At 38.1% G+C, this 22394-nt stretch overlaps 1 protein-coding gene across 1 annotated transcript in view; it reads left to right on the plus strand.

The window, feature by feature from the left end:
- The window catches only part of Frk (fyn-related Src family tyrosine kinase), a 105625-nt gene that overhangs the window by 67884 nt on the left and 15347 nt on the right, over positions 1-22394 (plus strand). The window contains exons 3-5 of the mRNA NM_024368.2: positions 10895-11058; positions 12879-13047; positions 18331-18489. Of these exons, the coding sequence (NP_077344.1) occupies positions 10895-11058; positions 12879-13047; positions 18331-18489 (492 nt within the window). The remainder of the gene's footprint in view (positions 1-10894; positions 11059-12878; positions 13048-18330; positions 18490-22394) is intronic.

Here is a 22394-nt window from a genome sequence, read left to right on the forward strand (position 1 = left end):
CATGCTCTGACATCCTCTCAGAAGACAGCTATATCAATCAGGTTCCTGCCATCATGCACTTTTTGGCATCAGCAATATTGTATGGGTTGTTGGCTGTATGTATATGGGCAGGATCCTCAGGTGGGGTAGGCTCTGAATGGCCATTCCTTCAATCTCTACTCCAAAGTTGCTTCCATATCTCCTCCTACAAATATTTTTGTTCTGCTTTTAAAGACAGAAGCATCTGCATTTTGATCATTCTTTATGGTTTGTGGATTGTATCTTGGGTAATCTGAGCTTTTGGGCTAATATCCACTTATCAGTGAATGCATAGTGTTTTTTTTTTTATGATTGGGTTACCTCATTCAGTGATATTTTCTAGTTCCATCCATTTGTCTATGAATTTCATGAGGTTTTTGATAGCTGAGTAGTACTCCATTGTGCAGATGTACCACATTTTCTATATCCATTCTTCTGTTGAAGGACATCTAGGTTGTTCCCAGCATCTGGCTATTATAAATAGGGCTGCTATGAACATAGTGAAGCATGTGTCTTTGTTATATATTGGAATATTTTTTGGGTATATACCTAGGAGTGGAGGGCTAATATCCAATATATACAAAGAACTCAAGAAGTTAGACTCCAGAGAATCAAATAACCCTATTAAAATGGGGTACAGAGCTAAACAAAGAATTCTCACCTGATGAATATAGAATGGCTGAGAAGTACCTAAAGAAATGTTTAACATCCTTAGTCATCAGGAAAATGCAAACCAAAGCAACCCTGAGATTCCACCCACACCAGTCGAAGGGTTAAGATAAAAAAACTCAGGAGACAACAGATGCTAGGGAGGAAGTAGAGAAAGAGGAATACTCCTTTGTTGGTGGTGAGATTGCAAGTGGGTACAACCACTCTGGAAACCAGTCTGGAGGTTCCTCAGAAAACTGAGCATAGTACTATCTGAGGACCCAGCTACACCATCTCATTCTTAAGCAAGACTCATAGCTGGAAAGTTAATTGTTTTGGGCTTGGAGTAGCCATATAAGACAGCAACATTTAAATCCTTACCCATTCTCAATAGGATAAAATGGTGTGGATTAATACTGTGGATGTCAGTCTCACTGTCTGGTTTTTAACCAAACCATTAATATTTACCTATCCTGGATATTGAAGCAAGGAATTTGCTGTCTGCGTGAATTACATTTCTGTCTTTGTCGTAAAACACTGGAGAAAGTTCAACTTAAAAGAAGTCAGTTTTAGTTTTGTCTTATGGTTTCATGCATTTCAGTGCTTGGATGCCCGACTTCATTGTTTTTGGGTCTTTTACATGGCAAACCATCATTGTGGAAGAACATGTGCTAGAGCAAAGCTCTTTTTTCTTTTTTAAATAGCATCTGAGACACAAAGACAACACTGAAGAGATCTGGATTCAGTACATCTTCCAAGGGGTCCAGTGCCTTAGCTTCCTTCAGTTTGGCTCTATGCACCAAAAATTCTATTGTTAAAGACTCTATATACCAAATAGGTTATAAGTAATAATTTTACAGATTCTCCAAGAGTCTTTAGTTGATTAAGTTTACACATGAAATAAATCTTTCTAGTGATATATATATATATATATATACATATATATATATCATTTAATATGGTGACATTTCTGGGTATGAAAGTGTGTGGTTTTAGAAATATGAATGAATAATTGGGAAATTACCAAGAGTTACCTTTACTGGAGAAAATTCAAGGTTGAAAATAGGAGACAATATTCTAGTATGAAAGTAAATGAGCTATAATGCAAAATGAATCATTCAAAAGGATATTAGCTCTTCTCCTGTATGATAAAGCACACAGTAAACACAGCATAATGGGTGACAGGCTTTTTCTGGCTCATAGTCTCAAAGTTTTCAGTCTAGCTGTGCTGAGGCAACACAGGGTGTACAAAGGCAGGAGAGACAAAGCTGTCCACCTCAGCTGTGTCTCAGGAATCTCCAAGAGTGAAAAGGAAGGGGTCTGGGACAGAACACATCCTTCAAAGTCTTACCGTCTGTGACTTATTCTGTCTAACTAGTCATCCACTCTCTACACCTCATCAAGGACTAACCCACTGGTGATGATTGGGCTTTTAGGACTTGCTGACACTCAGTTTCGACATCTCTGTATCCTGCCCTTCTAGGAATCAGTCATTTAACACATAAGCCTCTGGGGGACACTTCCGTATCTAAACCCCAATAGATAGAAACATTTGTTAATGAGATCAAATGTGATTTCAAGGCATTTTTTATCACTATGCATTACACTTCCTCCAGCATTTTTATTGTCATTTTGCTTAAATGAAACATGGTGAGGAAAGAGAGTAACAGTGATCTGAGTTCTAAGGACAAATAAGAATTAGCCTCAGTTCCCCATCATGGTGAAGGTTTTCTGAGAGTTCTGATGAAGAATTGAAGTCCCTCAGAGTGCTTTGGAACATGTAACATGCTTCCTGGAACTTAATATATTATCACCTGTTCTTCAATCTATCCAGAGTGGAGGATGGTTGGGGGGGTTTGCCTATTGTGCTAAACTTCAAAGGCCATGCTGCAGGGTTAGACTTGGATCCAAGTTCTGCAAACAACTGACAAATTACTCGAGAAATGAAGGCATCCCTTTAAATGTAGGCATTTTCTCCTTTATTGAAAATTAAAAAAAACATTAACACAATTCAACAAAATTCTGCAGTTCACATATTAGGTTCTGTTTCTCCAATGTCCCTTCTCTAACAGCATAGTGGAATTTCAAAGCATCTCTTGCTAAATTTGTCCTTTTAAGAGTTCATCTTGGGGTGTCAAAACTTCCATGAGCAGAAATCCTAAAACAAACAAACAAACGAACAAACAGGTTATTTCATTGCTCAGTTCCTTCATTAGAAAGCTATTTATTGAGCATGCTAACATGTGCTTGTGGTCACAGAAGAAAATATTCTTGACACAAGTAAATCTGCTCTGGTATTTGACTGTTTTATCGTTTAACTTGTGCAAGGATTCGCAAAATGGGGTAAATTTAAGTTACAGTGTTGGAGCAATATAAAATATAGATAAATATGAAAAAAATCAAAGGAGAAGAAACAATAACTGGCTCTTGTTGAGTCTGCCATGGTAGATAATTATAAGAATTTAGAAATCAGTTTAGCCAGGGATTCTGTAGGAGATGAGGCAGAAGAGGAGACATATTGTGCTTTTTGAGGAGAAAATGGATTACGATTTTAAATGTGAGAGAAAGATGGGTTTCATTGTTTCTTCATATAAAGAACACTGAGTGCCATTCTAGACAATATTTTGATCCAAATGTGTAGATACTAGCGTTAAGTGGGAAACATTTTACATTGTTTCTCTAAAAACAGTAAAACCACACTGCATTGCATTGCATGTGTGCTGTTATTTTAAAAGCTGTGTACTGTTACTATAGCTGACATGCAAACAGATGTACTAAAACACCCCACATTTGCCAATCAAAGGGTAATCTTCATGTTGGCAAATTTAATCATCTCTGTCCATATGCAATTATGATTTCTGCAAGGAACCTCAGCTGGATCCCGTCATCAGCAAAAGGTTCTGGAGCATGTGAGCTGCCAGCTGTATCCTTATGCTTGTAATTATGATCTTCTCTTAATTGTATATCCCATTTATTTCACTTATTACAGTAAATACATGTCTTCCCCCCTCCTGCTAGGTAACATTTTACAATTATTCAGTTTCTACAATTAAGTCTCAATTCCCAGATTTGCTACAATTTAACAATCATTTCGTTCTATAAAATGATGCAGTGCATATTTTGCTCATATTGCTTTTCCTCTTTGGGGTGATTAACTGTTGTTTCAGTTTCCCATATGCAAGCTTTTATTGGATTTCGGGTTTCAAATTAGTCCATAATAATAGAGTTTATAAGAACCTCCCATTTGTAGTGAATTGCTGTATTTACTCTTAACAATGTCTTTGCTGATATTGATTGTTGTATTTTTCAAGTTTGCTTTATGATCTGTAGGAGAAATTTATTTCTCATTTTAATATCACAAATATTTAGGTGTGGGTCTTTCTGTCTTTGTGTCTGTCTCTGTTTCTGTCTCTCTGTCTCTCTGTTTCTCTGTCTTTCTCTCTCTCTCTCTCTCTCTCTCTCTCTCTGTGTGTATGTCTAAATTGGACTAATTTTTGATATTTCTCTTTAGGGGATCATGTAGCTGAATGCATTTCTGTCTTTATTGCAAGCTGCTGAAAAGTAACAAAGTCAGATCTCTGACCCAGGTCTCACCAATCAGAATGAACATCTAAAGATGCCACATAGACTTCAGTCTCAGAATCACTGTGGTACTTTCTTTTTGTTTGTCCCATTTTCTTCCTCCACTTACATATTCATTATGTTATTTATTTCTTTTTCATTTTGTGAGCAGCGATTGACCCAGGGTTTATGCATACGAGACAGGTACTCCACTACGGAAAGATTATGCCAGCCCCCATGCATTTATTTAAAATTTTACTTTATTTTGTGATGTAGAATCTTGACCATTTCAGGGCGGAGACATAACTAAATAGAGTAATATTAGTACTTGAAAAGGAGAATCAATGGTTATTATATCTTAACCTAGTAAAAAAAACTTTCTGCAGAAAAGTGAGCGCTGTAATGCAAGAATGTTGATATCTGGTGATTTATTGCAGACAGAATATCAAGTGAAGGGTCAGAACGCTAAGAGGAATAAAGAATTAGGTTGCTTTGTGGAGGGTTTTGTTGCAAAACCGAACACATCAAAAGCTATTGCCATATGAAATTGTATGCAATACATAATTTTCAATAAAGTTTTATTGAAAGTAGTAAATGTTAAAATCACTCATTGGCCATTAAAAAGATACTCATTTACTTTAGATAGCAGACATACAAGTAACAAAACTTGCACTCTATTCTTAAAACAGAGGAGTCAGTTGATCTGACTCTGAAAATGAAGGGGCAAATTGACCTATTTCTGTAAGGGGGTTGGTCTGTATGGGTCTTGAGGACAAGTTTCAAGGTGTAGTAAGCCTTGAGCAGCTGAATGGCTCAGGATTATGATTTCTGATACACAGCATGAAAAAGAAAGATGAGTGATTATTTGCTATGCTGCCTATGAAGAACAGTAGCAGCCTGTGCAAGGCTAGCCCAGAGTAGTCTTTGAGATTCCCATTCTGTACAAGTATGTCCTTAGTGAGCTTCCTTACCAAGATTTTTGAGTCAACTAACATAGATACATTCATACTGAATTTTTGCCTAATTTAACCTACAGTTTAACAGTGGAACCTAGTGACAGCACACTGAAAATTTCTGGCTGGGAACAGGGGGTTTGGGGAACCTACAAAATTAATGATACAAGGTAGATATCAGTTTTCTTTTTGTCTTAGTTCATATTATTTTTGCCCTGGAAAAGAAAACAATTCTTTTAAGTGATACCATTTAATATTTTAAGACAGATATATTTTATTTCTCAAGTCCTAGTCTAGTTTTTGTAGAGTCAGAATTCACTATAAAATGTAAGAGATTCTTACATTTGGATTTTTTTTATCAATGTGTCTATGTCTGTCTATCTGTTTGGTGTGCATGGAGGCTAGAAGTGAGCTTCAGACCACCTGAATTTACAAGGTTTTGCCAGTCACCAAATATGGGTGCTGGGAACAAAACTCAGGTCCTCTGAAAAAGTAATAACTGTATGTTGAATTTTTCCATCATAATCAATCAATTATAAGCCATTTTTTCACTGAGGTAGAGCTAATTCAGCATAGGTTCTAAGGTAACATTATAGGGAGAGTCTTTGACATAGATTTGAAAAGTTATAACCAAATCTTTTGAAGTCAAGAAAAATAAGATGTTTATAAGTGCAAGGTTCTCTCCCATTGAATTAATAGCAATTTTTTCCCACTAAATTATGTTTGGGAACCAGCTACCATTGTTCAAGGAATAGAAAATGTCGCTGCAGAAGTGTCTCTCATTTGCTGACAAGGCTATTTGATATTACTGATATTGTAATGTCGTGCCCACACATTGCACATTGCAAATATCTATCATTCCTTGTGAACAATGACACTAGAACTATCCCTGAGGGGGTATAGAGATACGATCATTATTCTCATTTTCTAGATAAGGAAGCAGAAATGAAATTCTTTGCCTAAGGTCAGAGAACAAATCATGGGCAGAATAAGATTAGGGCCGAGAGTTCTCAATTTTCAATCCTTGGCTCAATCAAGGGAGTCATATTGTTTTACTCGGTGTGGGAACTGATTATTATCATCAGAAGCAATAAGGCTGTGCCCACATGATGCCAAATGCCAGAAGACATGCTGGAAAGTAAGAATTTGCTTAACCATCCATTTATTTATTCCTAAAACAAGAGGCTGCTTACTATGCTGGTCATTTTTCATTGAAATGACTGCCTCTATTACGTTCTGTTCTGAGGTTAGTTTCTGGAGCTCCTATCTTTCAAAACATCTAATTTTGGCATATCTTGACTTTTGTACTTATTTGACATGTTTGATTAGCATGTTACCGGTATGACAGAAGTGGGACAGATTTTTCTTTGATAGATTTAAATTATATAATCTCACAACATTCTTTTCGAGCCAAAACACCCTCTTCTACTGTTTGAGACTGGGTGAAACAAGACCTTTTTGCCAGGATACAACTGAGCTGGAACTGTCAGCAACTGTACATAAATGTGTCTGGCTGTGGCAAATGATTGAGATCCCATTGTTGCTCCAGATTCTCAAGTTAGTTTATGCTGAGGGCCAACATACCAGTCAGGTAGTCTGTGGTGTGGTCCATACAGTAGTTAGATTCAGAAATAGAACTTTCTGAGCAGTCAACAAACTTTTATGGTACTTCTTATACAGGCCAACTTAAATCTTTCAATAGATGCTAATTCTTAGACACGTTCTGGTAGCTCGATCAGTTGACAGGTGAACATTTCCCTCCAGGTCAAATAGCACAAACGAGAACAAAGAGGTAAACACAGGATCTGTAATCACTCACATCTGTCACGATGCTACTGACTTTTTGATGGATGGCTCCATTATGCTTTATAGTTGGCCTTATTTATGATTTTGCAGTTTAACTACTGAAGTGCCTAATTCTGTGAGCCTACAGCAACTCACAGTGACAATGGCTTGAGCATGGTTCTCCATGTATAAGCTACAGAATTTAGAGCAGGGTTGGTTCCTTAAAACAAATCAACGGAAATGAAAGGAATATAAAAGTCATTTCTCCCCAGTTTTAAGACCCCTGAATTTCCTGCTATTTGGAATGACAACTATGAACTGTGGGAATTCTAGAAATTTGAAATTACTTTTAGAAATAAGTTAAATATATTTAATTCGATTTGACAACTCATGGATACGTATAATATCAGATATACCTTCATCCTGACTATAGGGTGTTGAATTTCCCTGCTGTAACTCTTATGGCCTAATTTTAGAATAATATCTGTGTTTCAGTTTTGTTCAGATTGAATATAAAGAGTTCATATTTGATTTGTCATATGGCCCGTGATACTACAAAGGAGTTGAATAATTATATATTCCTACTGTTTTTTTTAAAAAACAAAAAGTTAGATGTTGTCTTTAATGTAATTGCCCCTTAATAGTATTTTATTAGTTTGATTTCTTTCTGTTTAAATACAAGGTTTTAGGGTTGGAAAGATGGTGTAGTACTATACAAGTTGGAGGGTAGAGCTTTTGATCCTTAGGACCCATGTAAAAATAAAGCCCTGGGATGGCAGTACATATCTGTAACCTCAGAGGTCTCTTTCTGTCTATCTGTCTCTGTCAGTCTCTCTGTCTCTATCTCTTTCTCTCTCTCCACGTGCGTGTGCGTGTGCGTGTGCGTGCGTGCATGCATGTGTGTGTGTGTGTGTGTGTGTGGTGGGGTGGGACTGTTATGTTCCTGGTGCTCTTTGGTCAGTGTAACAAAAATAAAATGAACTCTAGGTTCAATGAAGTGAGAAATTTCATCTCAAAAACAGGAAGGAGAGGGAAAGAGGCAGCCACACCCCTGACTTCTGCTCTTCACCCATGCACACACTGGCAAGTATGTCTGCACGCATATGCAGATGACATATGCTCACACGCACAGAATGAGATTCTAGGGAAGTTTATTTATATTCTGAGAGTGCTTGTGTACTATCTCATTTAAGTTTGCATCAGACTCCTCAGTAGCTTATGTTTCAGTTTTAATTCACTGGTTGATTACTTTTGTTGCTCATTTCAGAGATGTTTATGAGAGTTGTCACTTCAGCCCACCCTGTGCTAGGCATTGGAAGTTCACAGGCCATGTCCTTCAAGTGATATCTTTATTATCAGTGTATGTAAGCATGTTATCTGCTAGAAGCCAAGAGCTTGAGTGCACAGAACAGGCTTGCTGATGGTTTTAAGTGGAGCTCTAGAGAGAGAGAGGCAGCTGCTAGGCTGGTGATCCACAGGAAAGAATAGTTAAGTGATGTTCAAAATGTTCAATGTATGATTTCATGAAAAGACCGTGGAAAAGCAAAACAACAGTACAGAATCCAGGGAAAGAAAGGAATGGACATCAGAAAAACCTGTACATGAATGCAGAAACATTTGGGAAGCTGGAGCTTGCTAAAGTCTACATTTAATTCAGTGTTGATGACAGCAAAGCCCAGGGGGATTGGGATTTATTTCATTCATGTACTAAATTATAGCCTGGATCTCCCCTCTTTTGAAGTGATTCTCTATAGCATGAAATTAAATTATTCATACTGTACTTGGAAACTCTACCTGAATTCCCAAATATTAGTACCTGGTTACGTTAAAGTGTTAAGGCCTGTATTAAGAAAAATCTGGCAAACATTTGCTTAAGCTTTCTTTATAATCAGTAGAAATTGCCACAGCTCTATCAATCATTGCGATTTCCCTCCTTGACTGAGGAAAAAATATAGAGTATTTTAACTCTTTCTTCCTCTATTGATTTAAAAGTCTTGCTTGGAAGCCTTTCAATCTTTTGTGGCCCATTAAATAGAAATCCACAAATTTGTGTTGAATGTACACATAGTCCACTTCAATTTGGAGCCATGAGATGATGGTCCATCTTATTTAAAAATGGGAATTAAAAGCATTGCTTTTCATCATTTCCAATTACAGATCAATTGGCTTGCTAGACATCCCGCTATAATTGATGCACTTTTCCTTTTGATAAATGGCAAAGCTTAAATTTTCAGGCCAATAAGTTATATAAATTGCAGCTACACTTTATATTTTGCTTCCACTTCTCGTATGTTTTTATTACATTGTGGAGAAATGAATTGGGATTGACGTGGTATTGTTTACAGCTCTCTTCGATTTTTTTTTGTTAGCCTTTTAATCCAGATACAGGAATCTATTATGAGATAAGTTTTCCATAATAATAAAAGCCTTTTGCTTGGAGATGGTGATGCAGGTCAATTAACCTTGATCCAAGAGTCAGTCAGTAACATTAGTAATTTGACTGATCAGGATATAAGGATGTACACTATACACTTAAAATTATAATTAAAGAAAATGATACTCTCTTTAAGAGGGCTACTTGTCCAGTTGTGTTTTGTATTAAAAAGAGGAATGAAAGTATGTTTGACTCAAATTTAGACGATGTCTGATTATCCTATTATCATAGTATATTTTATCTTATCATCTTATAACTTTATTCTCAACTTAGACAATTGGATCTTCTATTTGAAACATGCTGATATAGAGCAGTGGTTCTCATCCTGTGTGTTGGAACCACTTTGGTGGTCTTATCTGATAGCCTGCATATCAGATACTTATAATTCATTACAGCTTCTAAATTACAGTTATGAAATAGTCATGTGTAGCTGACCCCAGGGACTAAGATTTACTTCCTCAGTCAACACTGTTTTCCACTGGGTTGTGTCTCTTTTCAGGCAAATGTCCTCCGTGCTGGAAATTTCTATCAATAATTTAAAACTCCATCAGTAAAACAAACCCAAAAACAAGTCCAGAAAAAATGGTAATGATAAAATTGTTTTTGTCTTCCTGGACTCCTTTATATGTCTCAGAGTTGAAGCATCTAGACAGCTCTCTCTGTCTTGGCATTCCCAAGATCAGGCTGTGCTTGAAGTCAGCTGAATCTCACCTTGGCAGGAGAGTAAGGACTTTCTGGAGTAAAAGGGAATATTAGCAAGAGAGAGTGATTAGTGGCCAATGACAGAACAAAATTTCCCTGGTCACTCAGACTACCAGAAAGTAATGTGGGTTATTGTCCCTGCAGATGCTATAGGATTTGCCTGTGGATTAAACAATATTGTAGAGGAACATATAAGCCACATTTAAGGCTCCCTAAAACGTCTCCTGTTGCATCTGCTGGATCTTTCTGCACAGTCTGCACAGAAGGGACCTTACACAGTGACTCTCACTGACACTGTGGAATTCCTCTGTTTCATTCTTCCCATTATTAGATTTCCTGGGGTAAAAGTCCAGCATGAATTGAACCTTTCTCAACACCTTGTGCTGTTATCTATGAATGCTGTGATTTCTGAGCAGATCAAGATTTTCTTGCTTCCATTGCTAGAACAACAGATTTAATTTTCTGGTTTTCTTCAGTGATGCTTACTAGCCTTCCAAGCTTGGAGTGTTTTACCTTACACTTACTTTTTAGTTTTTGTTCTCTATTTCCTTCAGTCTGATCTCCGATTGCCCCTGCTTCACTCTAGAAATTTTGGGTGTTTCCCCTTTGTAAATTTCATACATTCTGTGACAAAGTTGAAAGATACCAGTTTTGTGAAAATTTCATTCCATGCAATGACAATTGAACACACACACACACACACACACACACACACATACACACACACACACACACACACAAAAGGTTTGGGTTCAGTGATGCCTTTATTGACAGGATTTGTTTTGTGTTCTAGTTTTAGATGAAGGTGTTGTGAAACACTACAGGATAAGAAGGTTGGATGAAGGTGGCTTCTTCCTCACCAGGAGAAAAACTTTTTCAACCTTGAATGAATTTGTGAACTACTACACCACAACAAGTGATGGGCTGTGTGTCAAGCTGGAGAAGCCATGCTTAAAGGTGAAAGAATTTCAGCTGAGTTCAAGTTATCATTCAAGTTAACACTTTCCTCTCAGATACTCAAGCATTTTTCATTTGCTGTCAGTTCATAGAAAAACACAAACATTTGGTTACTTAAGGCAGGGATAGGGAAACTATTTAGTCAGTACTATCCCATGTTCATTTTTAAAGGAAATTTGTTGGTTTTATTATTTATTTTATAAGAGACACACTGACTCCTTTACTACTTTAGCTATTTTGTGCCCTTATATTATCAGTGGTTCTCAGCCTGTGGGCCATAAGTCTTTTGGGGGGGCAGGCTGAACAACCTTTTTAAAGGGGTTGTCACCTAAAACCACTGGAAAACACTGCTACAATTCATACATTGTGATTCATAACCGTAACAACATCAGTTATGATGTAGCAACAAAAATAATTTTATGGTTGGCGTTCACTACAATATAAGGAACTATATTAAAGCATTACAGCATTGCATTGGGAAAGGTTGAGAACCACTGTATTAGAGGTTGATAGCTGCAATAGGAACAAAATATGTGCAGTAAACCTGACAATGAGTTTTACCACCTACAGTGCTCCTGTGATCAAACAGACAGAAGCAACCTAGCAGGAAAGATTTATTGTGTCTGCACACGTGGGCAGAGCATCATGGTGGCAAGTGCTTATGGTTGAGCAGGTTCATGGCAGACAGGAAGTATACAAAATGGAGAATACAGGAGGGAACCACATGAGAGCTACAGCTCTAAAGAAACATCCTACTACCATCCAATAGACCCCGTTCTTCCTTTAAATATGCCAAAGAAGGCCATCATCATTCAAAAGCACCAAGCACTGGTGATACCAGAGCTCTTGTGGCTTACTCAGCTCTGGAAATAACACCAGAGATGTTCCTAGAAGTTTGCTTAACTAATCTCTTATGTTAGTAGTTCTCATCCTTCCTAATTCTGTGACCCTTTAATAGAGTTCCCCATGTTGCGGTGTCCTCCAACCATAAAATTATTTTCATTGTACTTCATAATTGCAACACTGCTACTGTCATGAATACTAGTGCAAATATTCTGGAGTCAGAGGTTGGCCAGCAGGGTCTGACTCACAGATCAAGAACTACTACTGTCTTACATGTATCTGAGTCCAATCAAGTTGATTATTCAAATAATTGTTACGGTGCTCTGATATATAACTGGCCTTGCCAGTTTTATTTACTGAATGAGACCTAGTACATGCCCGAAAATTACTTATTAAGTGAGGTAAATGGGTGAATAGAAAAGAAAGAGAAATGATAAAACTGGATTTGAAAATTGTTTTCATTTTGCAAAGAGATGTAATGCATATAACAAGTACAACGGCCAAGGAGTGTAGGAAAGACTTGGGAGGGAGGGGGCCTTCCTAGTTCAGCTTCACACGGAGAGGATACAGCAAGGGAGGAGGCAGAGAAAAGTTCCTGCAGACTCCTGTGAAGATGACTCCGAGTGCTGGTGGGGTGGAAGGACGCAGAGCTGAAACACACACATTGGTGTAACATCTTAACAGTACAAATTTTAATTTATCATATTTGGTATTTAGAATCAACATTTTCCTTAAAAAGTCAAGATTACTTTTCAATCAAAATGTTATATATATGAGTGTTTGTAGATGCACTTCAGTACAATAGTGTGCATATAGATGTCAGAGGGCAGCTGTGTGTAGGCATAGCTCTCCTCTTAACGCTACATAGATTCCAGGAATCAAACTTAAGTCATCAGACTCTCATGGGAAGTGTCTTTTTCCTCTAAGCTAGCACCATATCTTATTCTGACAAGCATTCTCCCTTTTCTCTGAAACAGATTCAGGTACCGACCCCTTTTGATTTGTCATATAAAACTGTGGACCAGTGGGAGATAGACCGCAACTCCATACAGCTTCTCAAGCGACTGGGATCTGGTCAGTTTGGAGAAGTTTGGGAAGGTCTGTGGAATAATACCACTCCAGTGGCTGTGAAAACGTTAAAACCAGGTATGAGAATGTTGAAGGTTAAATGGCATACATTGATTTTCTTTTTATTACAAATTCCCTTTGTAGATGTCGTAGACTTCATTGGACAGCCGGTGCTGGCAGCAAGCAGATGTTGCCATCATTCTACCCTAGGTGACTATAAACTATAGAGAGCTTTTAAAATAGGAAGGCAAAGGCATGTTCTCATTCTGCTGAAGCTTAAAACACCTCCAGTTCTGTCTTTTGAAAAGTTATGATTCCATCTTTCTTTTTTGTAATTTACTGATAAAACATACTTTACCAATCGGATACAGGGGCTGGAGATATTGCTCAGTTGGTAAAATACTTAACATACAAGTGTGAGGACCATACTTTGACTCGCCCCTCCCCCATACCCATGTAGGCAGCACACACCTGAAATCCCAACACTGATACAGTAAGACTCTTGCTGGCCAGCCAGTATCACTGAATCTTAGAACTCAAGTCACCGAGAGGTATTGTTTCAAAAATAAAGTATAGAGGGATAAAACACTTGATGTTAGCTTTTGACTTACACACACACACACACACACACACACACACACACACACACACACACACACAATCAGATGATAAGCTAGTACTATTCAAGGAATAGCATTCTTTTTTTTTTTTGGGCCAATTGATAAGATGTAATTGTCCACCTAAACATAGAAAGCCCAATACACATCCATCCCTTAAAAACATTCATAACAACCTGTAAAGGGATAGCGTGGAATCTTAACATTATCTGCCACATTGTCCTGCCAAGGCTTCTCTCCCTCTCCCTCCTATCTCTAGGAATAGCATTCTTTATTAAAGATGAACTGTACATGATTAAAATAGTAATAATACTAAGGGAACTCTAGCAAAGTTATTACAAAGACTAAATTAGGTCATCGGCAGAGACACATTGTACAGTTCCTGGTTCAAGGTCAGTCATGAAAAAGTATTTTGTTATTATACTGTTAGTAAATGGCAGAGCTTTTGACCCACATTTGTCATTGTTGAATTATACTCTATAGAAATGACATTCTTTGGGAGCACAATGTGAGTTACGGGCCACCTCATAGCTACCTCTCATAACACTGCAAGGATTATAACTATTGGGTAGACTATTCCTAGTCCAAAGTGCTTAAAAATTTTAGAAGCCTCCTGGGAACTGGACTTAAGAATTTAGAACTTCTTAGACATTAGTATATATAGTAGTATGTTTTTCAGACTCTGAGTTAAGGCAGTTTTGGGAATCCCAAGGAACTGACAAGAGGAGCTGAGGGATATTGGAAGTAACATCCATCAAAGTTTGCATGGATATTTCCATCTGAGTGCGTGCTTGACTGGATGGGAAGGATAGGAAGCTGTGTCTGTTTTAGTGCTTAAGCAGCATCTGATGCACAGAGGTGTGTACGTGGTGACTAACTGAATAATTAAGTCAAGATTACCTATAAACTAATAAAATTGGGATGTGGAGTCAACTAGTTTTGGGGCTGTGGTACCAGCGGGAAAAGCCCTAGTTGGCACATCAAAAAAACAAAACAAAACAACAACAAAAAACAAACAAACAAAAAAACCCAACCTTGAGGATGTACTTGGCATGTAGATGTGCTTTTCTCAGCGCTACACCCCTTGTCTTCTGGATTAGGTGTGAATTCGCACTAGCCACTTATTCTTAGTACTTGGACATTAGGGACTCTGCATTAGCCACTGCCCACCACCTAAAGAAGCTTCTCTGACCACAGCCATGAGCAGGACAGATATAGGGTTATAAACATAAACATTTAGAAAGCAACTCAACAACATGTTAATTCAGCAAAACAAGAGTAATAGGTTCCTCCCGAGAACCCATTACCCCACTAGACATATATAGGTTAACTATGTTCCCAATTCAGGCATAGATTTCCTTCCACATGCAAGGCTTCAAATCCCATCAGAAAAGCATCCGGTTATCACCATAACAGTCTTATCACTATTGCCCTAGTGACAATGACTTCCTATGGTAGCACAATATGAGGTGCTGACCACCTCATATCTAGCTGTAATAATGCTGCAAGGATCATAACTACTAGTTAGACTGCATCTTACCTGGCGGGTCAATATTCTAGAATGCTGAGTTTCCCGCTGAGCAAGATCGACAATGGTTCTCTTCCCTAGCAGCTTGCACGGCATCCTCTCCCATCCCCCAAACTGTGAAAGCTATGGAGTAGAGGGAAAGCTTTCAGCTTAGTTTCAGTTTGATTCCTCTATGCCAAGTTTTGATGACTTCTATCATCAAATGCGAAATCCACACAAAAATCAACCCAGACAAGGGCATGAGGGATAGCAGCACTTGATCTGCTTGTAACATTTGAGAAGTTATGCAGTACGCTATTCTGATTGTGCTACTTCACAAAGTAACTCCCATTTCTCTTTTTAACTCCCTATATTACCTTCTCAGATAGCTGCTAGTTTTAAAGGAAAATAATTTACACTTGTTCAGATCCAACTTAACAATCAAATGAAGGGTTAAATGTTGTTTGTGGCATGGGGCCTTGTGAAGAAAACCAGAAGAGACCTTAAGGATGCTAGGACCTGAAAATGTTGGGGTATTGTAGTGCAACAGGTCAGAGCAAGAAGTTTGGCATAAGAGAGATCTGAGTTCAAACTTGACTCCACCTCTGTGCCTCTGGATAGTTCATTAAACTTGCTGTATTTCCTCTTCGGTATGTGAGAATCATAATAGTTTCCCATTGCTAGAATTTTATGAGGACAGATTAGACCAGTGGCCAAAAAGGTTCTTAATGCCAGAAGTTCTTAATGAAGTGTTAGCTTCTGACTCCAGGCAGAGCTCTTAAGAACAGGCTTGATCATACAGGAATTAAGTTCACAGTCACCGTGCAATGCACTTCTAAATGCTAATCTTGTTGACAACTGAGCTGAAACTTTATTGTCCAATCTAAATTATTCTTTTCTAAAAATAAATAGCAAGCTGTTCCTCCTAACATTGCTCTCTAAGGAAGGCTTTCTGGAGGTCAAGAGAGAACAACAACAAAAAAGGTGTCATATTTCTTATGCCAAAAAAGCCATGATAGTTTGCTCTCCAACAGGAATAATTATTATTGATTTACGGTGTAATAGCAGCAAACAGCTTTGGTGATTGGTTAAATGTCTTCACTTTACTGGGGCCATTAATCAATCTTAGCAGCTATTTATTGCCTGGCAGACTACCACGCAGTAAAGATGAGGCTGAAATCAACTCCCACACTTGCTTTGGCAGGCAAAAATTAATATTTAATGTTGCATTACTAGCTGGCTTGAGATTGGGACTCCCTTCCTCTGGTCAGCTATAGCAGGCCTGGCCATGAAAATTCTGAGTAGCCCTCGCCTGCAGGGTTCCCAATGGGCTTCAACTTCACCTCTTACAGATAGTCTGACTTGGCAATTTTCTGTGTGTCCTGTAGAACTTGTCTGAATGAATGATGATTATAAGAACTACGTCACTCCAATCTTCATGAGTCAGATATATCCTTTTAAATCTTTTTTTCTGATGAGAGGGTCATACTATAAGATATAGTTTGACCTATATTTGATATAGGTTATTTTTAACCACTGAGAAGAAAAAGTGATTTGGTGTGTCTCTTTTATTCCCACCTACATTTTTCTACTATGATTCTAAATTTTAATCTTTTTTGACCAGTGATAATGCTGGCACTGAGGGGGCTCAGAAATAGCTCCCTATGTAGCAGAGGATGGCATTGTTCAGCCTCAACAGGAGGAAAAGCCCTTGGTCCTGTGAAGGCTTGTTTCCCCAATGTAGGGGAATGCCAGGGCATTGATGTGGTCATGGGTGGCTGGGAGTGGGAGGATCCTCATAGAAGCAGTAGAAAGGATAGGGGGTATGGGAGCAGGGTGGAAGGGGATAACATTTGAAATGTAAATAGATAAAATATCCAAGAAAAATATTTTTTTTAAAAGAAGAGACTAGCTTTATTGTGTTTCCCCTTTACAACCTTGTCTATTTTTCCGCAGCCAACAAAAACCACAATTAATGTGTTTGGTTTCCCTAATCTGTAAGAGTATGTAAAATCAAAACCACCACCATCATCACCATACCACCACCATCATTAACAGTTATTGGGTTCAAGTGTGCTAGGCACTGCTATTATCTCACAGTTTAGAGAGATTAGCCATCCTGCTCAAGACTATAAAGAGCTATTGTATAGCTGAAATAGTTTTAAAATACAACTTTGAGCCTAGAGGCTGAACTTAAAGGGTTTGCAAGGCTAGACTATTTTACTACTTAGTGTGAAATAACATCACATTGACAAACAAGTTGCAGTGCAACCTTTAGAGTGTTGGAATGTATCTATGTCTGGGTTCCCATGTCAACCATGTTTGGAGCAGATGATGAATGGAATGATGTTCTGAGTGAATATCAAGATATGATCAATCATGGTAACACTTCTGGAACATTATATACTAAAAAAGAGACTTAAAATTACTGTTGAAATGTAAACTCCAGGCATCTATCCTTCTTTTTATTTGACATTAACGCTTTGATACATTGCATATGAGTTAGAGTTTATTTAAAGTTAGAGTTTGAGTATCATTTAAAATCAGTCTAACTGTTAATGAGTTTTCAAAGGAAGCTTCAGAGCCTCAATCCTTTAGGGTTTTAGTGGAGGAACTGGATGGATAATGTAGGAGAAAAGGTTGGGTACCAGTTTGACATTAAACATATAAAACAGTGAAACACACTGTTAGCTTTTGGAAATGTCCTCAAATATTTCTCAGTTGGCCTACACCATATATTTCTACAAAGTCAATGAAAGGAATGTGGCAAAGTCATAGCTTTAAGGTGCTTTTCAGTTGTTCCCAGAGTGGGCACCAAGGACAGGGCAGAAGTCAGTCCTCTCTGGATCTCTGCCTGGAGTAATTAAACATCTCTGTCTTCCTGTGTTTGTATTAATGGACACTCTCTCTTTGTGTGAAGATGCCTGTCTCATGTTATCAATTACACTGTCAGTAACTCTCTGTCGTTTCATTTGTCATCCAGACCTGAATCCACTTGGTCTTCACCTATACATCGTGGCACATAAACTGCCTACCCCTGACACAATGGTGCTTGTAGTAATTAGGTTGCCCTGGCTGAACTGATTCCATTCTTTGATAACTCTGAAGATTTGTGGCACTGATGCTCTTAGATTATCGAGAGGCAGGAGGCAATCTTGGTGCTTCCCACCAGGCTGCTGTGGGGATAGGAATGCCTCAGTGACATAAAGTGATTTCCTCCTCTTCTTCTTGTTTCAGGTTCAATGGATCCAAATGACTTCCTCAGGGAGGCACAGATAATGAAGAGCCTAAGACACCCCAAGCTCATCCAGCTCTATGCTGTTTGCACATTAGAAGATCCAATTTATATTATTACAGAATTGATGAGACATGGAAGTCTGCAAGAATATCTCCAAAGTAAGCTGAAGGCTTAATAAAAGGAAGAAAAGTAGGAATTCAGTTTAGCCAGTCCCATAAATGTCAATTTAGTAAGTCTCCTATAACCCCAAAGATGTTTACAGTGTGTGTATTTGTAAAAATGAATGTTGTAACATTGACCAGTTCAACTACTCTTTAATGGAATATGGTCTCTGTTCTCAAAAGAGCAAAAATATTTATGTAGCAAAACATCTAATTGATCACAATAGACACATCAGAGTACTTAAATGTAGTGTGGGAAATGGGCGAGTGGCTATTTTGTGTGTTTCCTTCACCAGCTAATTGAACATTATTAGTCATGAACAATTATCTTCTGTGGAGTACACTTTATGGACCTGGAATACTTTGGAGAAAGATTTAAGAAAAGGTATCTGAGGCTTAGTTTTTAAGAGAGAGAGAACGAGAGAGAGAGAGAGAGAGAGAGAGAGAGAGAGAGAGAGAGAGTGTTATTCGAAGTGACTTCTATGACTAGCCAACCTTAGAAATTTCAGACTAAAAAGTGGAAATACAGTATTGCTGTATTCCTGCATTTGATTCCGGCAGTCACAGTAATGGCACTGCAATATTTATCAAAAATGAATAATTCAAAAAATAATAAGCACTGAAACAAGATGCTCAAAATTGAGATAAAGTACCAGGAGAATGATTTGTGCTTGAGAAATAGGGACTTCCTCTGATTTTTGCAATATCAGAGCAAGACTGATAGTGTTGTGAGCAGGTGAGAATGGTGGGGAGGGTGAGAGAGTTCAGGGTGACAAGAGCATGCTTTGCTTTTGAGGGGGACCTGTGAATCTGGTAATTCTAAATTGCAAAACAAAAAAGAATGAGACAAAGATGTGTCCTACATAGTGCTGTGAAAAACCGAAGTATACTTAGCTCACTTGCCTGTGGTCACCAAATTTAGCAGCCTCAGAATAGTGACCCACCACAGAAGAATTAACTTCAGCCACTGACACTTCCTGCTTTATTTCCAGGGCAAAGCAGTAGAATGCATTTCTGTCATATCTGATAAAGTACTTCGCAAGTTTCATCTATAACAGCCACATTCTGTAGAATTCTGATTCCCAATATTTAGGCCTATCATGAGCACTGAATTAATTGATTTTCTTTTACTTTGTCTTTGTTTTTTTTTCCTCAGTCTGTGATTTCCATCCTCAGAATTCTCAGCAACCAATAGTTCTTCCATTTAAGATGCTCTCCTAATGTAATTCATTGTCTTGTTAATTTCATCTAGTCACAGTGTTCACTCCCATCCTCTTTGATTTTCTTGAACATATTTATAATTGTTATTTCTAAATCATTGTCTTGTGTATCATGTAAGTTGTTTTTCCCAGGGAACATAAGTACTGTAGTAGTACTAATTTTGTGAGAAGATGTATCATTGCCTTTTCATATTATATAGGATATTGACATCTGGAGTTAGGTTGTTAATAGTGATTATATATATATATATATATATATATATATATATATATATATATATATATATTCCACATGTATAGAGTGGCTGTTTAAATCTTTGTTTGCTGCTACCCAAACTTCTCTGATTATGGGCCAGCTGAACAGTGTTCAAGATTGAATCCTGGGGCCTTTCAGCTGTCGATGTACAAATGAGTTATCTGAAGTAGTTGAAGATTACTAGACAGAGTTAGGTACAGCTTCCCATGACAGCAACGGACCTTCCAGAGGGTTAACAGGTGCTTGCTGCAAATACCCTTTAATATATACCACTTAAGAGAAGCTTGGTGATTAAGGCAATATAATGAAACATGTGTACCTACACACATATTTCCCTAATAACACCTTACTAAGACTTGAAGGAAGTAAATACCTGTATTTGGTTTAGTTTGCTGAGCTTTCTTTTTTGCTCAGTGAGTACTTATAGAACATCTAACAGACATCAAACATTGATATACCCATTAAGGAGAAGCGAACACTTTCTGTTTTGTTAAGTTATGTCCTAACACATGGTTCATGACATGACTTCCATGTAGATTCTGCTGAACAGGACTGAAGCAGGCAGGTGAGTTATTTTCATTAATGCCCCCTACAGTCAAATATAACTGCATAGCAGTTGCTCTACAGAAACATGGGATGTCTCCATAATCCCTCAGTGGTGTGTACTCAGGAGCTATACAGAAAAGGCATGTCTGGGCAGATTGCACAGACCAGCTTTTGAGAGAGCATAACATTTCAGTTTCAAACCTGCCTGATTAGAATTTCTATTCTAAAGTCTGTTCGTATGGGTAGTCAGAAGCCAGTGAAGTAGAAATAATAGAAAACAACAGTTTGCATATTGGTCTGTGCATTAAATTAGGCGACTTACTGGGAATCAAAGACATGAGCTTTTTTTTTCTTTAAAAGAAACAAAACAAAATAAAATACTGTAGTGCTTACTATGTGGCAGGTGTTTATCTAGATTACTTAAACACATGAGCTTAACTCATTTTCTTATGAGACAAACAAATATTCTTATTTTATATTTACTGGGAAGGTTAACAGCTCATTTAAGGTGCATGTCCTTAAACCTAGGACTATGGTTTCTCCTTTAACGCCATGCATAGCACTGATATTGTTTTCCTAGCCTGGATTAGTTATCTGTTGTTATTCTACAAAACATTTATTATGTCAGGTGCTGTAGTTAGTGTCTTGGCTAGTTTTATGTCAACTTGACAAGCTGAAGTCATCTGAGAGGAGAGAGCCTCAATTGAGAAAATGTCTTCACATGATTGGGCTGTAGACAAGCCTGTTTGACATTTTCTTAGTGACTATAGTGAGGAATAGGGAAGGACACAGACAATGGTGGGTGGTGCCATCCATGAGTTGGTGGTGCTGGGTTCTATAAGCAAAGCAGGCTGAACAGGCAATGAGGAACAAGCCAGTGATCAGTTCCCTCCAAGACCTCTGCATCAGCTCCTGCCGTCAGATTCCTGCCTTGCTTGAGTTCCTGCCCTCACTGCTTTTGATGATGTGTTCTTTGGAACTGTGAGTGAAATAAAACTCTTTTTTCTCCATGTTTCCTTTAGTTATGGTGTTCCTCATAGTAATAGTGACCCTAATGAAGACAGTCAGGAATGTGGCTTACTGGGTTTCGTAATTCAGTGTTCATGGCTAAGGTGTCATCATTTGTCAAAATCATCTCAAAGTTCTCACATAGAGGAATCTATCACCAAAACAACTCATGTTGTTGGCAGGAGCTGACTCATCCTGTGCTGTTCAGTTGAGGAAGTCAGTTCTTTGCTGGGTTTTGGCAAGAGGTTGTCCTGTGCACCCTCTCACACAGGATGGCTCATAATTTCCCAGTGGTGTGAGCAAGTGAGTAGGCAAAGGAGCAGTAAGCATTCATAAGATGGAGGGACAGGCTTTTGGGACTTAATTTTGGAAATGTTGTACCTTCAGTTTTTCCGTATTCGATGAGTTAAATGTGTGTAACTGGCTCCAGCCTAGGCCAAGGGAAGGAGGGTAACGACTAGGAAGCAAGGATCAATGGAGGCCATTGGAAAACTACCTACCATGTATGGCAAGCCCTCAGTGCCTCCTCTTCCCTATACCTTTCTTTCCCTATTGAGTGAATTTGATATCAAAAGGCAGGTTGTTGTGGCCACCAGAGCACTGATGTGTTGTCATTGTGCTTCACGCTGAGCTTCATTTGATCCTTACAATAACACCTTTTTGTTCACCTGAGTAGTTAGTGTTAGAGACTATAGAATATAATTTCAAGTTTTTGTGACTTCACACATGAAATTCACCACTTTTAATATGGCAAAATTGTCCTTTAGGTATCTCGCTGAGAGGTGACATGAGGATTTATACTTCTCCCACTGGTCTTTACATTATGAAATGTATTACTGGTGCTCCAGACTTGAGGCATATTTAAGGGCCTA

Source organism: Rattus norvegicus, chromosome 20 (genome assembly GCF_036323735.1).
Source record: "Rattus norvegicus strain BN/NHsdMcwi chromosome 20, GRCr8, whole genome shotgun sequence".
NCBI lineage: Eukaryota > Metazoa > Chordata > Mammalia > Rodentia > Muridae > Rattus > Rattus norvegicus.